The sequence below is a fragment of the Leptodactylus fuscus genome, chromosome 2 (assembly GCF_031893055.1).
Source record: "Leptodactylus fuscus isolate aLepFus1 chromosome 2, aLepFus1.hap2, whole genome shotgun sequence".
NCBI classification, from domain to species: domain Eukaryota; kingdom Metazoa; phylum Chordata; class Amphibia; order Anura; family Leptodactylidae; genus Leptodactylus; species Leptodactylus fuscus.
Genome location: NC_134266.1, coordinates 117,456,256 through 117,473,538, shown reverse-complemented (window position 1 = coordinate 117,473,538; position 17,283 = coordinate 117,456,256). Strand labels below are relative to the sequence as shown.

General features: G+C 41.1%; 1 protein-coding gene across 1 annotated transcript; it reads left to right on the top strand.

Moving 5' to 3' along the window:
* The first annotated feature begins 384 nt into the window (after nt 1–384).
* Nucleotides 385–13,637, top strand: MECR (mitochondrial trans-2-enoyl-CoA reductase). The gene is made up of 10 exons (XM_075264451.1): nt 385–554; nt 4,924–5,021; nt 6,128–6,259; nt 7,567–7,710; nt 7,804–7,906; nt 8,006–8,108; nt 8,188–8,261; nt 8,915–8,975; nt 12,091–12,163; nt 12,412–13,637. Exons 1-10 carry the CDS (start codon nt 457–459, stop codon nt 12,573–12,575), a joined length of 1,050 nt encoding a protein of 349 aa, XP_075120552.1. The 5' UTR covers nt 385–456; the 3' UTR covers nt 12,576–13,637.
* Nucleotides 13,638–17,283: the final 3,646 nt, after the last annotated feature.

Below are 17,283 nucleotides of genomic sequence, written 5' to 3'. Positions count from 1 at the left end.
CTGCAGCTATTGATAGAGGACCGACAGGGGGCCCCTGCAAGTGCTGGGGCCTCGGCAATTGCCCTGCCGAACGACCCAAGTTTTGATAGGTCCGGGCCCTGCCGCGGGGCCCCGCTGGGCGCGGGGCCCCGGGCGGTTGCCCGGCTCGCCCGGCCCTGGATCCGCCCCTGCTAATATGGCAGCTAGGCGTATGGGAGGGGGGTAGGTATTCCCACATGTTGGGTGGTATGGGCTCAGCAGACATATAACACAGTATCTATTTAGTCTGTGCCAGGCTGTGTGCCAGCCATGTGTAGTAGTCGTGCTGGACGTGCCTGGGTGAGCGGCGCAGACCATTTGCTGGCAGGCGGATGGCGCTTACTCAGCAGTGGGCGTGGCCGTAAGGTATCTGACGTGTAGGCGGGAGTGGGAGAGGCCGAGGCGTCACGGCTCAGTACCCCGGAGAAGAACGCAGACATGTGGCCGCTTGTCAGGCTCATTCGGCGGCAGCTCAGCACAGCGGCACCCCGAGGTTTAGTGTATGAAAAGCACGGAGAGCCGTCACATGTATTACGGTAAGAGCCACACTACACGGCATCCTGGGAGGAAGGACACACGGGAGAAACGTGATGTCCCGGTGTCTGCCGGGAAGAAGGGGCGTGTCCTCTGCTACCTACAGCTGTGTGATGAAGCGAATGCTTGGAGTCAAGGACCGCCTAGGTCACCGCACATCCTATGGCTGTAGCTCAGGTGCTTCACAATGCCCATTACTATGCCACAGACCAGGGCTGGAGTAGCCATGAAAGGGATTATGTGGGAACAATAGCCATACTGGCCAACTCTCCTGGAATGTCCAGAGGGCTCCCAAAAAAGAGGTGACCTTCCCTGAGAGCTGGCGAATGTCTGGGCCCATAATCTTCTGTGTGACTTGGGCACATTATGTGTTGGGCACATTGGAATAAGAGGCATAACAAGCACATACGGTGCCCACCATCAGGGGGAAATTGTGAACCGTGTGGTCGTCCAAGGCTGTATGGGGTCCCAGCAGCAAGTAACTGCACGTTTGCCCCATTATAATGCGACCTTTACTCCGCCAATGTAGGTGATTCCAGTGGCAGAGTACACGAGTCTATTGCAGGTGAGGATTTGTTGGGCGAACCTTACAAGAATTGTCTCACAAATGTTCTCCTGGCAGCTTTGTTTGGACCAAACGCTCTTATCTTGCATCTGGGTGTCATTATGCCAGCGTGACCAATGGACAGGCCTCAGCAATCCCTGACATCATTCACTAGGCCCAAATAGGATGCAACAAAGCCCAGGAAAGATGAGGAACTCTGTTTGTTTGCTCATCTTCCCTGGGCCTCCGCTTATTATTATACTATTTATACTCAGGGGTCTGGAGAAACCAGGGTATAATAGTAGTTTGCGGGGCGTGACTATGAATAATAGGGACTATGGCTGCATCCAAAAAATTACAAGTGGTATCACAGGATAGCTTATCATGAGGTCTTTCTTAGTCTGATACCCAGACCCCACACAGGTCCAGCTGTTTTAGCAGCATCTAGGTGCCCGGAGGCTGCCAGTGGACGTGTGCAACACTGCTCACATTCAAGTAGTAAGGGCGGCATAATAGCCCTGTCCACTGAATAGTGGTGCCTCCTAGGAACTGCTGCACTGCCCCTATTACACTCCTGTATATAGTTTTGTTTTTATACTGATGATCCATTTGGGGACAGACAATCCCGTTAAATGCAGCACAAAGTCCCACTTAGTAATAATTGCTGTCATCAGGCACATCAATTATGATCTTGTATTTCAGCCTGCCCTCCTAACATTGACTTTGATCAAGTGATTGAGCCTGCTGAACACCGAGGACAAACAGGCTGAATAGAGCGGGTTCAGTCAAGTGATCAAGGATGAATACAAGTCAGAAATTTCTGCTAGAAACCTGCTGCATGTAAATAATTCTGGTTAGTGTCAGGAATAAATAATTAGATTAGTGATGGGAATTTTTTCTCATTTAAGTGAGCTAAATAATTTGGCTTTGTGCACTAAAAAGAGATGACCTTTTCAGCTCCTGACTCGCTCTCTATATAGTAATTTTTTTCTGTGGGGAGCCCTTGTCTAATTTTAAGGTAAATTCACACAGAGTTTTTTTTTTTTGTTCTGGATTTTCATGCGGAATCTTGAATCGGAAATATTGACTTCAATGGGAGCCATTCTTTTTCCGCTAGTGTTTTTTTTCTTTTGGGAAAAAGAAGTGAGCTGCCCTATCTTGCCGCAGATTCCGTGGCTGAATCAGCTGCGGCGTGAGACTCCCTTCTGGCTAGGCCCATTCATTTGGGCCTAATCTGGAGCTGGATGCCGGTGCACTGCATTGGCAGCTAGACGTTTTTTGGAGCCCAGATTCTGAGGCAGATGCCGCGTCAAGATCCAGACCAAAAACTCTGTGTGAACTCAGCATAAGGTGGGCAGGGTTAGTGAGCTCCAGAGAAGGAAATAAATAAAAAGAAAAACTGCTCTCATTCAAAGGCATCATAGAGGGGGTCCCAGCCAGATCAAAATTCTAGCCATCAGTAAAAACTCTGCTGATCTCACAACCATGTATTCCAGGAAAGAAAAAAAAAGTCACTATTGATCTGATAGCAATAGACGCAGAACACATTTCCTATCCTGCTGGCATGAAATGTGTCAAACTTATTATTAATATTATTATTAATTCTGGAAAATTTTCCAGGATTCCCTGTACCTGCTTGGGAATTGACCCATGTGAAGGGCCTGTTGTAGATTTGAATTATAGTAAATTCCCCGCCCTGGCCTGCCTTGATCTATCGCCCCCAGTCTGATCACAGTCTCAAAAGGTGGCGACTGGGGCAGAAAAAACACAAAGTGGCACATCTTTGTCATAAATTGAGATTGTGTGCCAAAGATTCACCACTGTGATGGCAGCTTTCTGGCATACATATTATAGTAAATTTCCTCTACTGAGTGTATATCACATGATACAACTGAAGAATGTAACAGATGTATAAAGCACCTGGTAAGGTACTAATGGCACTAATGTTTAATAGAACCAATAATGTTGAACCAAGCGATAAAACATTTCCTGGCTTGCTTCTAGAAATGGATAACCTTTTATTTGAATAGGGTAGCATATAAAACTGTGTTTCCTTTTCAGCAGCGCCTGAAGAAATATATGGGCTCGTGCAGCATTTCCAGGTGCTAACAGTTGAGTTTTTGGAGAGAAAAACTTTTGACAACCATCACAATCTTTAGCTTGTTTTCCAAAAACCCTTTTAAAATCATTCTTCATGACAGTCTTCTTAGTCTCTGAGCTGGCGGAGGGCACACCTCATGTATGCTAAGGCATACTCTCCGCTGGGCTGGGAGCCTAGGGTATTTATGTATTTACCGTATATACTCGAGTATAAGCCGGGTTTTTCAGCACAGTTTTTGTGCTGGAAAAGACCCCCTCGGCCTATACTTGAGTCAAGAAACAACAAAAAAAATAATTTTATTTTTTGGAGGGGGTGGGGTCTATGACCAGCCACAATAGTAATGTATAGAATCTCTCATAAAATAGTGAAAAAAAATATAATAAAAAAATAAAATAAAAGTTCTAAATCACTCCTTTCCCTAGAATACATATAAAAGTAGGAAATTACTGTGAAACACATACACATTAGGTATCCCTGTGTGTGAAAGTGCCCGGTCTACTGAATGTAGGGTATCTGCAGAGCTCCTGTTCTGTCGGGAAGAGGTTAATAGTAGCACTGCAGATACCCTATATTCAGCCAGGCTGAATTCCAAGTGGGGGGAAAAAAACAGTCCTCAAGCTCAGGGAAGGGGCAGACAGACAACCAAAACACCCCCTCCCCTTTCCCAGCATCTACTGCACCCAAAAACAACGGCCATTTTAATCTTTGAGATTTCCAGTAGCTGCTGCATTTCCCCCCTCAGCTTATACTCGAGTCAATAAGTGTTCCCGTTTTTTTTGAGGTAAAATTAGGGGCCTTGGCTTATATCCAGGTCGGCTTATACTCGAGTATATTCGATTACTTTATTGATTATCATGTACTATTAATAAAATTTGACCATACTTTTTATACATTGTTCCATGCTAGGTCGTCTTTGGATTTATATGTTTGTAGCAGTTGTATGGGACCTTTTTTCTATTATTGAGGAAACTTTTTGGTAATATTAACTATTGCACCAAACTGAGGAATTGCGACTTGCTCAGCACTTTTCTTTGTAGAACTAGAAAATGGTCATGGTTAATGCTCGTCTTACAATTCAATTTATGAACCTTTCTCATTACAAATACGATGCATTTTCTTTAAATCAATATGAAAATGATCTCAAATGCATAAAAGTTTCAACAGTTAAACTTGTCGTGTATATATTGTATATGTAGATATATACTTATGAATTGTAATAATAATTCGATTTTCTTTTTGTGTTACTTAAAATTTTTGAAATTCTATATTACTTAAAATTTCATGATGTGTAAAGGTGTTGCCCAAGACTGAACAAAGTTGGATGCTACTAACCACTCCTATTCGAGAGAATGGGAGCAGAGGAGCAGCAGGATGCTGTATGTACTGTATGAAGCTTCATACACTGTATGAACTGTAGCTCGGCTCCCATTCACTTAAATAGGGCAGAGCTACCTCCAGCCAAATACCTGGTATACAGTTTCCAGCAGCCAAAACAGCCTTCTCTCATCATTGCCCTAGTGCTAACAAGAAACGTCACCGACAGTAATGATATAAAGCTGAAATGAATCAATGTTTCACTTACTTAGAAGTGAAACCACCAGTGGCCCCTGGTTGCACCTATAACCACATTTCCAAACGCTGTGTGGCACCAGTCTCCTAGCATGCATTACATTTTTCCGTATTGACCATGTCGGCACCTATATTATCGTCTTATATCTTTTACCAGTTTGAAGAATCTCAACATCTCCTCTCCAGTTGACTATGAAGTCAGAGTTAAATTGTTGGCTGCTCCCATAAATCCTTCAGACATTAACATGGTACAAGGTGAGATATTTTAAAGTTTCTTAAATAGGTATTCATACCAGAGGTGTTCAAGAATGTGAAACAAGTGGGCTGTCTTGTGCTGTTTCTGTAATTTCTATAGAAGGGGAAAAAAAAAACATTAATAAAACATTGTAGCGCAGTGAACTATGCTGTTTCAGTGACTCTCAAGTTACAGAAACAGTGTAGCTCACTGCGTATAACGGTTTCCATATGTCGCATTTACAAGTATGGTAGTTACAAAAACAGTCCTAGGGATTATTCTGGCCAATAAAAATAGAGATTTTTAGGGGCTTCATTATTGATTGCCTATCTTTAGGCTACAGCCTCTTTGTTAGTTAGTGATGCATAGTGCTATACATACAGATTTGGCAGTGCTTTTTGAGTTCATTGATTCAAACCCTCACAAATCAACTATTTATGGCCTATCATGAAATAACAGTCACTAATAGTAATCTTTATTTTTATAGTCCCAGCATATTCTACAGCACTTTACAATTCAGGCAATTTATATTCTACATATGATTACACCAAATTGTTGATTAGGGGGCATAATATGGGGGCATAAGTGGTATAGATTATTCCATTTTCATTATCTTTTTTGCAAAATAGTGTTAGGAGTGCTGGTAGAAAATGTCATGCATGATAATTGTTTTTTAAAACAAGGCACATAGAAGAGCATGCTTTCTTTTATCTTAAAGGGGTTGTTCAGGATGAAGAGAAATTCCTACACTAATCTAAACACCCTCCCCACACCTACTTTCTACAATTACAAACTTGGTGGTGCACTTCATAGTACAAGCATTGTGAATACATTTTATTTAATGTCAACCCCACATTAAGACAAAAGTGCTGCAGAAAGGGGGCGAGAGTAAAGCACCACTCATCTTATCTACACATGAGGTTCAGGAAAGTTGAAATCCAACTGCGTATCAACCAACCAAATTCATCATTAATCCTTATTCACCCTGTATTCTGTTATTCGGTGGATTGTATACGGCCTGCAGAATCATGTCCCCTACCCGAATCTGTGCTTTAATTATTGATCTTAAAAAATAAATATTTAAAAAGATTTACAATTTTTTTTTTTTTATTAATGTCTTGTACAGGGACCTATGCACTGTTGCCCCAGCTTCCAGCAGTAGGAGGCAATGAAGGAGTAGGTGTGGTAACTGAAGTTGGAAATCATGTATCTTCAGTGCGGCCTGGTGATTGGGTGATTCCAGTAGATGCTGGTCTAGGTAGGTTCTTGCTTCCTGCTTATTGTTTTGCTACCTCTCTAATGCGATTTAACTTCACCACACATAGTAATACCAAACAAAGTTCTCCCAGGTGTTTAGCTATGGCGGCCGCCATAGCCGCTGGTGTGTACTGTTTTATACAGTAGACACCCAGCGCTAATGCCTCTGGTTGGTGCTCACACCGATCGGGCGCATTAACCCCTCCGGTGCCTCGGTTAAAACTGACCGAGGCACCATTTTCCCGGTGGCTCATGGGCGCCGCCAATCTACCGGCGATCCCTGGCACCCGGAGCCAGGAATATGTTGTTATGACAGCGGGGAGCCTTGCGAAGGCTCCCTGGACTGTCATTCAATGGCTTCTATTGCAGGCTACTCTATGTAGCCTGCAATAGAAGAGCCAAGTTTTTGCAATGCATTAGCATTGTAATGTATTGCATTAGTGATCAGACCCCTAGGGGGTCTAATAAATGCATTAAAAAAAAAAACTAATACAAGTTATTGCTCAGGAATGGTGGGGGCTAGATTAAAAAAAAAAAAAATCCAAATGTTCCGAAATCAGTGAAATGTTGGAGAGTTGGTGGAAGTGGTAGAACCTGAAAACCACGTTGGATATTGGTCTGTTTGGTTTTAACGTATTCCTAGAACGGTAGAACCAGACCAACTATTTAGATACTTCACAAATGAAAAATAAAGAGTTATTTAAGAAGGAAGGCTATTGTAATAATTAAGACATGCTGTTTCTACCTTCAGTCTGCCCACGTGGTCACCCATAGATCCATGTGACACTTTATCTGTAGTGTCAGTGTCCCTACTGCCATTCAGGTAAGGCCCCAAACTCACATTGATATATTTTATGGCATCAGTGAAAGAAGGGCATGCATTGGATTTACCTATACACAGCATTTCTTATGAACATTGTATCCAATGACCCAGAGGCCATGAAATGGAAGCCGTATTTCATACCAGCATCATTGGAACCCAATACTGTAACCAAAATGGCTGCACGTGTTCACTGCTCAAAATTCTCTAAGGCATTGTATTAGGCTGCACCTCATCCTTATATGCTTCCAACCCCAGATGCAGTATTCATTAAAAATATGTTATACTGTATTTGTCATGTCTTGCTGAACATATACAGTATTCTTACAAGTTTTTATTTTACTTTCTTGAAGTTTTTTTTTTTTTTTTATCATTCATTATAAAATTTCATTCAATTTACTTTGAAGAAAAAACGGTGAAAAATGAAAGTAGATTAAGAAGAATGTTACAAAATATATATATTTTTTTAATAAAATATTGATTCATAGGTACATGGCGTACAGAGGGCTTATACAGTGAGGAGGCCCTGGTGCGTGTCCCAAGTGATATATCTGTAGTGGGCGCAGCAACCTTAAGTGTTAACCCCTGCACTGCATACAGACTGCTCTCTGATTATGAGACCCTTCGGCCAGGTAAATAGCATTGAGCAATATACATATAAAATAACCCAAATTAGGTTGTAGAAAACTTTTGCCATTCATCCTATCCTTTTTCATGCTTCCCAGGAGATTCGATAATTCAGAATGCCAGCAACAGCAGCGTGGGTCAGGCTGTTATACAGATTGCAGCATCTTTGGGTATTACAACTATTAACGTTGTACGAGACAGGTATGAGAACTTAAATAGAATTTGATATCATGAATATAAACATACTTATTGATGATGAGCATAAATAAAATGACTAACACATTACAAATATATGTTTAGGCCAAATCTACAAAGCTTGGTGGAGAGACTTCGGGATTTAGGAGCTGACCATGTGATCACAGAAGAACAACTGCGCAAGCCAGAGATGAAAGATTTGTTTAAGGTAAGAAAAATCTCTCCATCCACTCTGGGTACTGCCTTATACTTTGATGAAGTATAGTTACTGAACGGTCTCTTTTCAGAATTACCCCCGTCCAAGACTGGCATTAAACTGTGTTGGAGGAAAAAGTACAACTGAAATGTTACGTCATTTGGAGTAAGTACCTTCAGGTAGTCTATTGGAAGACCGTCGAATAAGTACATCATTGTAATTGTACCATTATTTCTATACCCACAAACCTTTAAAGTGATCTTTACTGAGACCTACTAAAAGAAATAAATATTAGTTATTAAAGTTATATATACTTAACACACATTCCAAATAGGGAAGTCATGTTTTTTTCTCTATGTGAAGTTGGGGCCAGTTACATTTTCAGACCCAAAAGCTTGAAGCTGTTGTGCTGAGAAATTCAGATATTTCTTTCTAATCTGTTGGTTGTAGTGTTGCTGTGGAGACTATCTACATCAGTAGTCATTGTGAACATCATCCACCAAAAATACCTTTCTTTTCCACCAGAAAACTGGTGTGACTGGTTTAGTATATTCCTCCGTTGTTCATGTTATGAATACTGAGTTGAATGGTGAATTGGCTCACACAACACTTCAGATGACACGGATTAGGAAAGGACATGCTGACATCAGTAGGACAGCATAAAACTTTGAGTTACAAGCAGTTATATCTTGCTTATGTAAGAAGTATACAAAAAAATATATTAACAAAAGGGTATTTCTTTAAATTTACTTTGAAAATTTAAAGCCTACGTTAAAATGTTTTTGAGCTGAATGTCACATCTAGTATTTGTTCTTCAGTTACGGCGGCACAATGGTGACATATGGAGGAATGGCCAAGCAGCCGGTTACTATTCCAGTGGTAGGTATTACATACAATATAGTATTAAGGTGTACAGTGTTAAATGCTTTCTTGAAACCTGTTTAACCATTGCATTCTGGACCCTCTGAATGTCATATGATATGTACTCTCAAAAACATCAGGAAAACTACTTGACTAATTCTAGAAATTCTGTTGGTCATCTTACAGACGTATTTACACCTCTATTACTACGTACAGTACTCTTAGGGGTTAATGTTGCTTACTGTCATTTACAAGAGTACACTAACAAAACTTCATACTGATATCCTGGCGACAGTTTACCATACTGTGGCCACCTGGACAAAATAATCAGAGACCAAGGGCCCAGGGAGGAAACAAAAAAAACCTGATACTTACCTAGCCCTGGCTCCGGCACACTCCCTGCAGATCACGTCAGCCTTCCTCAGTGTAGTATGCACGGGATGCCGGACGTCACGTGAGCAGGGAGCTTGCGTTGCTACGCATAAGAACACAAGCCCCCAGCCCATGTGACATACATGTGCAGAGGGGTCATCAGCTTGTATGCAACATTACTAGCACCTCTCTGTGGGTGCTGCACTTTGTTGGGCTGCTTGCTGGTCACCTAGTGCCCACTGCTGCAGCACAGTTGGAATGCCGGTGACCTCAATCCCGTGTACGAGGTCACCGTAGGTGTCACACTCCATTCGTACAAAGTAGTTCAAGTAAATATATCCCCCTTCCCCCTTTCTTCAGCAGTGCCATCAGTGGGGCACTCCAAATGTCGACCTATTCACTTCCCATCTTAACCACAAGCTCCTTTGCTATGTTGTTGCCCTGAGGCCCTTGCCTTCAATGCCCTCAATGTTCCCTGGTTGAACTTCCGACTTCTTAACTTGTTATCTTTTCCAGGGATCTCCAGCTATTTTGGATTTTTTTTTTCCCTAGCTTCCCAGTACATACTATAGAATATTAAATGGTAACATTATGAAATACCATTTGTCCTGTAAAAATGAAGCCCTCATACAGCTCTGTGAATGGAAAAATAAAGTTATGGCATTTGGAAGGCGGGGAGTAAAAATAAAAAAAAATGGCTGAGGTGAGAAGGTATTAATGATAGTTATCTGATATTAATGGTTTGTCTACTCTAGTTTTTTGGTAGATTTGAGTACTATGACAGTCTGAGGTGTCAATCACATGTTTTACACTTTATTATATTTAATGTTTTTTTCTTATGGCTATGGTTTGTCTCTTTATAGTGTGAGATGTATGGATTTTAATCATCTTAGTGCCTATAGCCTTGCCATTCTGAGCTGATTAGCACTTAGCTTAAAACAAATGCTAAGCAGGTGCTGGTGTGGTTTGTACATTCCAAAATTTACATTATAATATTTAAGGATTATTTATGCATCTATGCATTATTATATTGAATTACATTGTTTGTACTAAAAATATATAATTGGCACTTTGTACTATGTTGACTTTTTGTTCACTGGGGTAATTATTGCACTTAGCACTTTTTATAACTGTTTGTATCACATATTTGTCACACATTGTTTAGGTATTTGGATTATATATATTTTACAAAGTCTGTAGGACAACGCTGCAGGTTTTGTAACTCTTGCTTTCCTATGTTTCAATAGGATAATATGAAACAAGCTATATAAATGTTATATATTTATTAGCCCAGGTGGGTCAGTACTAGCCACTAATATACATATCAGTGGATGGTCAAGCAACTACAGGTAAAAGCACAATACAGTACAGAAAATAAAATGTATATAAAAGAAAAAATACCAGAATGAAACTGTAATCTGTTCCCGGAGTCTTGACTCCTAGACCCCAGGGCACTTGTCAACAGCTCAACGTTTTGCACATGTCTCCCCAAATCAAAACAAGTGTAAAGGGTCTTCTTGTGAGAAGGGACACCCCAGCTAACCCCTAGCTGGCTCCTTGCTGAGTGACACAGAATCTCGTTTTTCCTCTCAGTAAAAGGCTAGTGTCCAGCCACAACTCCCTTCCAGGTAGCCTTCCTCCTCTTCTACCCCCACCCCCCACTGCAGGGTCTTGAGGGATGTCTTCCTGGCTGGGGAAAGATGTGTGTCTGCGGTTCAACTGAGGGTCATTAGCCCACTCTCACTCTGTGGACATCTGCCATCCAAGGGCAAGAAACTGGCTAGCCAGAAAGGGCAATCTCCCATGGTATACACAAAACACTGAAGCAAATTGACTACCAATGTATACTTTGCTTAAATACAACATTCCTAAAGGTATGTAAGACTAATAAGGAATAATACATTTCAAAGAATGTTACATAAGTGAGGGTCTCTCATAATCACACCATCCTAATGAGAATACCAACTCTTCTCCTGGAGTCCTCAGAATTCTCCTTTTTGGAAGTGTATCACAGCTTGAACAAATGTGTTGTGAAGACCAGACTTTACTAGATCCCTAGATCTAGATCTAGATTTACTAGATTTACATAAAACAGGTCGGTCACTCAGACCTGATTCTCATCCCATTGACTTAAAACACCTGATTCTAATGTCACCTTCAAATTATCTGCTAATCCTAAAAGTTCACAAACTTGTCACTCACAGATATGTGATACTGGATTATTTTCCTCTATAAATAATTGACCAGGACCAATATTTTGACTCATTTGTTTGATTTAGTTCTCTTTTACCTACTTGTATATCTCGTAGTAAAATGTGATATAGTTTTATGTCAAATTTATGCAGAAATATAGAGAATTCAGAAAGGTTCCCAAACTTTCAATCACCATTGTATGTAGCACTGATCTAATAAACAGCTATGGGGAAAAAAAAACACAACTTGGCATGCTTGACCTAGATTCTTGTAATCTAGGTCAAGCATGCCAAGTTGTGTTTTTTTCCCCCAGTGGCAACAGTGGTCAGGAAAGGGAGGGGTTTCATTGGACTTCTTCAAGTGACATATACAATATGACAAATTACTGTAAATAGGTGAAAATGATATTTATCCGAGTTCTTTTATATGAGCTATTATTGCTGTTGTGGAAATAATTCTTTATGCCCTGGTTTCTACTCATTATCGGCTACAGGCAGAAGCCATTGTTTTCATTAGTATGTCCAGCTAGTGAATTTTATTACAATTTGTGTGCTTTCTTATATTTCAGAGTGCTCTAATATTTAAAAATGTGAAGTTGTGTGGTTTTTGGGCAACCAAGTGGAAAAGAGACAGATATCACAGTGAGTATCTGCTAATCTTTATGCTGTCTTTCCTTGGTATATTCCAGCTGTTGATCTCCTCAAGTTTCTAACAGGGATACACACCCATACAGTATAATACATAGCATAGAACAAAAAGATTAACATCGTAAAATAATTCAAAATAACTGAATTTTATGCAAGACATGCTAAAGTGAGTGACACTGTTTAGAAGTTCATTACGTTCATTTATACAATTGCCTACAGATTGTCTGTCTGTTTTTCTATAGATCGGGAAGAAGTTACCAAGATGATTCGGGACCTCTGTGATTTAATCCGCAGAGGGAAGCTGCTTCCTCCCCCGTGCACTGAATGGCCCCTGGAAGATTTTTCCCAGGCACTGCATGATGCGCAGACGCCATTTCTTTCTCGAAAACAGATCTTGATAATGTAATCGGGAGCTGACATTACTTGCACATGTATGACTGAGATCCTAATGACCCTGTTGAAACAATGTATATTTATAGATATATATATATTTTTATGTCTGTAAACAGTCTGTGAAATTTAGAATATAATTTAAGATTAAATGTGAACCTTAAAATTAAGTGGTATTTTACTTGTCTGCATAATAAACTTAATGAGAACATCAAACGCTTTCTATTGATAGAATAATTTTAAACATACCTCCAATTATAAAACAGTATTTCATAAGTGAGGTGAATATAAGAATTTTTAAAATATATCTTTACTAAATTAATATGTTTCGTTCTCCACTTATATGAGCAATTTTTTACATAGATGTCTATGGAGGGGAGAAGATAGCGGAAAAGACACACATTAACTACAGCTATGATCTGCTGCACAGAGAGGTCCTCTGAATACTGTGTCTCCAAGGTAAGGCTCTATTACTGCATAGGATGAAACAGTAAGGGTAAGTTCACACGGGGTTTTTTGGTCAGGATTTTGAGGCCGCATCGGCATCTTGTCGCACCTAGGTGTATTTTGGACCGGAACCTGAGGCAGCCTCCGCCTCAGATTCCAGTCCAAAAAACCCAGTGTGAACTTACCCAACGGCAGCCTGTTCTTTCTAGAAATTTGTGATTGGGCTGAAGACAGGTAGTGATGCTATAGGGATAAAAAGCCATTGTAAAGATGAGTAGAAAAGCATTCTGATCGTTGGAGAAGGAAACTGATTTTTTTAAGATATATCACAAAGTTTGTTATATTCACCTGTACTAATGATTTATGAGAACTTGTTTTATAATGGAAGGTATGCTGTTAGTATTGTATTACTGTCAGGTCTAATCCAACCATGGTTATGCCAGGCAAGACAAAGTACACAGCGCTGCTTAGCTGAAATGTTGGGTGTAAAGGATTCCAGAATTATACATGCAACAAGATCTCTTCAGTCGTATGCAATGTGACAAATTTGCACAATAAACAGTTTGCTGCTCATGGATTGCATAAACTTGTAAATAAAAGAGTATTGGCAAAGAAAAAAAATGGATGATCTGCGTTTTTGTTCCTAAATGGAGAGTTGGAAATTTCACATTATGCCAACTCTCTTCATCTAATTTACATCTACACTACTAGGATAGGTACATGATCATTTGGGCAGCTGTAGGATAGGGCAGCTAGAAATGTATAAATTCATCTGAATCTTTGTTAGTATTTCTATGCACTGGTTGAGGCTGAGGCCCCACATTGCAAAATCACAGCTTTTTATGTGTAAAAAATATGCAAATCTATTTTCCAGGATGTAATTAGGAGAACAGTGCCTCAGTATGCTGCCCTCTAGGGACAGCCTCCTTAACATTATGTATGACTCAGTTAATGAGCCTACTGACACAATGCGGGGTTTAATGCCAAATTAGTATTTGTATTCCAAAAGGAACAGATTCCCAGCTATGGACAGCGCTGTTTCGTTCTTTTTTTTATGTTGCAGAGTTTGTTGCGTTTTTGTTTGGTTTTTTTGGGGGGTTTTTTGAGCCAAGGCCAAGAATAGCTACTATAGGAATGGGAAATATATAGGAAGTTCTTATACTTCTACCTTCTGCTTAATCCACTTGTAGCTTTGGCACAAAAAACCTCAGCAAAGTCTGCAACAAAAGAAGCTGCTTTTCTGCAACGTGGGGCCTCACCCTGAGGCTGCTACACTTCTCATATTATTTGAATAGGACAGGCTCTGAATACATCCCCCTATTCACTAGCAGCTTCCAGCACCCAGCAACTGTGACTCCCAACACATTACATATTGATAACCTATCCTGGAAAAATCATTTTAAAAAGTTGGTCCAGCAGGGTGAGAAACTGGAGCGATTCAAAGTCTACACCAGTCTTGATAAGTCTGGTACATTTTTGCAGCATTAGGGGAATTGTCTGATTTCTTATTACATTTCCTTCAGTCTGTTTACATCAGGGGTCCTCAAACTTTTTAAACAGTGGTCCGGAGGCAGAGCAGGTCGCACAGACATCGGGAGCGGTGCCCTCCTCAGCTTTCTCACACTGGGCCCTACATTATGCTGCAAAATTTGTTTGTAGTCTTCAGACTTCATAATGCCATGCACACAGTCAAGCAGTCCCAAAACATCAGGGAACCTCCGCCATGTTTGACTGTAGGGACCGTGTTCTTTTCTTTGAAGGTCTCTTTTTTTTCCTGTAACATCTATGTTGATGCCTTTTCCCAAAAAGCTCTACTTTTTTTTTCTCATCTGACCAGAGAATATTCTTCCAAATCGTTTTTGGCTTTCTCAGGTAAGTTTTGGCAAACTCCAGCCTGGCATTTTTATGTCTCTGGGTAAGAAGAGGGGTCTTCCTGAGTATCCTACCATACAGTCCCTTTTCATTCAGACGCCGACAGATAGTACGGGTTGACACTGTTGTACCCTCGGACTGCAGGGCAGCTTGAACTTGTTTTGATATTAGTCGAGGTTCTTTATCCACCATCCGCACAATCTTGCATTGAAATCTCTCGTCAATTTTTCTTTTCCGTACACATCTAGGGAGGTCAGCCACAGTGCCATGGGCTTTAAACTTCTTGATGACACTGTGCACGGTAGACACAGGAACATTCAGGTCTTTGGAGAAAGACTTGTAGCCTTGAGATTGCTCATGCTTCCTCACAATTTTGCTTCTCAAGTCCTCAGACAGTTCTTTGGTCTTCTTTCTTTTCTCCATGCTCAATGTGGTACACACAAGAACACAGGACAGAGGTTGAGTCAACTTTAATCCATTTCAAATGGCTGCAAGTGTGATTTAGTTATTGCCACCACCTGTTAGGTGCCTCAGGTAAGTAACAGATGCTGTTAATTACACAAACTAAAGAAGCATCACATGATTTTCAAACAGTGCCAATACTTTTGTCCACCCTCCTTTTTTGTGTTTGCTGTGGAATTATATCCAATTTGGCTTTTTGACATTTCTTTTTGTGGTTTTTCCATTGAAGACAAATTAAATGAAGATAATAATACTAAAGAATTTGTGATTGCAATCATTTTCTGGAAGAAAATGAGTATTATCTGACAGAATTGCAGGGGTGCCAATACTTTTGGCCAACACTGTATCTTATCCTCCCCTGTGTGGTATTGTGTGAAGAGGCGCATATCTAATCCTACAGCATGTGGAACTGTGTGTAGATGCACATATCTAATCCTATAGAATGTGGTACTGTGTGCAGACGCACGTATCTAATCCTCTGGCGTGTGGAACTGTCTGCAGACGCACGTATCTAATCTTCCCCCGTGTGGTACTGTGTGCTGAGACACGTATCTAATCCTCCCCTGTGTGGTATTGTGTGAAGAGGCACGTATCTAATCCTACGGCGTGTGGAACTGTGTGTAGACGCGCGTATCTAATCCTACAGCATGTGGTACTGTGTGCAGACGTGTGTATCTAATCCTATGGCCTGTACAACTGTGTGCAGACGCACGTATTTAATCCTCTGGAGTGTGGAACTGTGTGTAGACACGCTTATCTAATCCTCCCCTGTGTGGTATTGTGTGAAGAGGTGTGTATCTAATCCTCCTCCGTGTGGTACTTTGTGCAGACGCGCATATCTAACCCTCGGTCGTGTCGTACTGTATCTAATCCTACGGCGTATGGAACTGTGTGCAGATGCGCGTATCTAATCCTACGGCATGTGGTACTGTGTGCAGACGCACGTATCTAATCATCTGTCGTGTGGTACTGTCTGCAGATGCACGTATCTAATCCTCTCCCGTGTGGTACTGTGTATAAAACTGATCTTATTTGTGTACTATTATAGTAGTTTCTAATGTACTAAATTAGCAGCCTGAAAATTTGATCAGTTGGCACTATAGGTTGTACGCATTGACTGAATTTTTTTATACAAAATAATGCATTTTCTGTGTATATTTTCATGTTTAAGCTGCCTGCTCTCAGGGGTGAGGGAGGCGGGGCTAGGTACACGGGAACGAGCCTGTGTCTGTAGCTGTTCCTGTGTCTGCACCACACATGTGACCTAGCTTCCTGCTCTCAGATAGAGGAGGGCGAAAAGAGTGTTGGAGCTGCTTGCATTTCTGAACTCGTCTTCTGTAGAGCTGTATGTCCGATGCCTAGCTGCATCGGGAGCGTGCACGCAAGACCAGTGGCATAGAAGCGACATCATCTCGCCGCTGGCTTTGCATATGCAATCCCGCCCACCGATTGACGAAAGAAAACCAGCAAGAAAGAAGAGTTTACAGCAGCGAAGACTGGTGAGTAAGGGACATGGGAATACCACTTTAAAGGCCTCATGCTTCTAACCGACCGACAGGGCCGGTTTTAGACAAAATGGGACCCTGGGCAAAATTAAAAGTGGGGCCCACTTGTACATACCACATAGTCACATTCTGTTAATTCGATGTGACGCAGTGCCTCTCACTGGTATTTACAGGGGTGTCCTTAAAGGGGTTGTCCCATCACAAGGATCCTATCTATACTGCTTGTTAATGTGAATGTAAGACTTTTCCTAAATACACTGCTTCAGCAAAACTGCTTTGTTTGTCCACTATCTTACTTTATTCATTTCTCTGTTGACACCGCCCTTGACTTATCTGCTCAAAAGTCAAGTGATGTATCTGCTGCTCTCAGAGGGGAGGGAGAAGAGGCGAAGTGCACGGGAGTGAGCCTGGAGGGGGGGGGGGGTAGTTTACACTTTG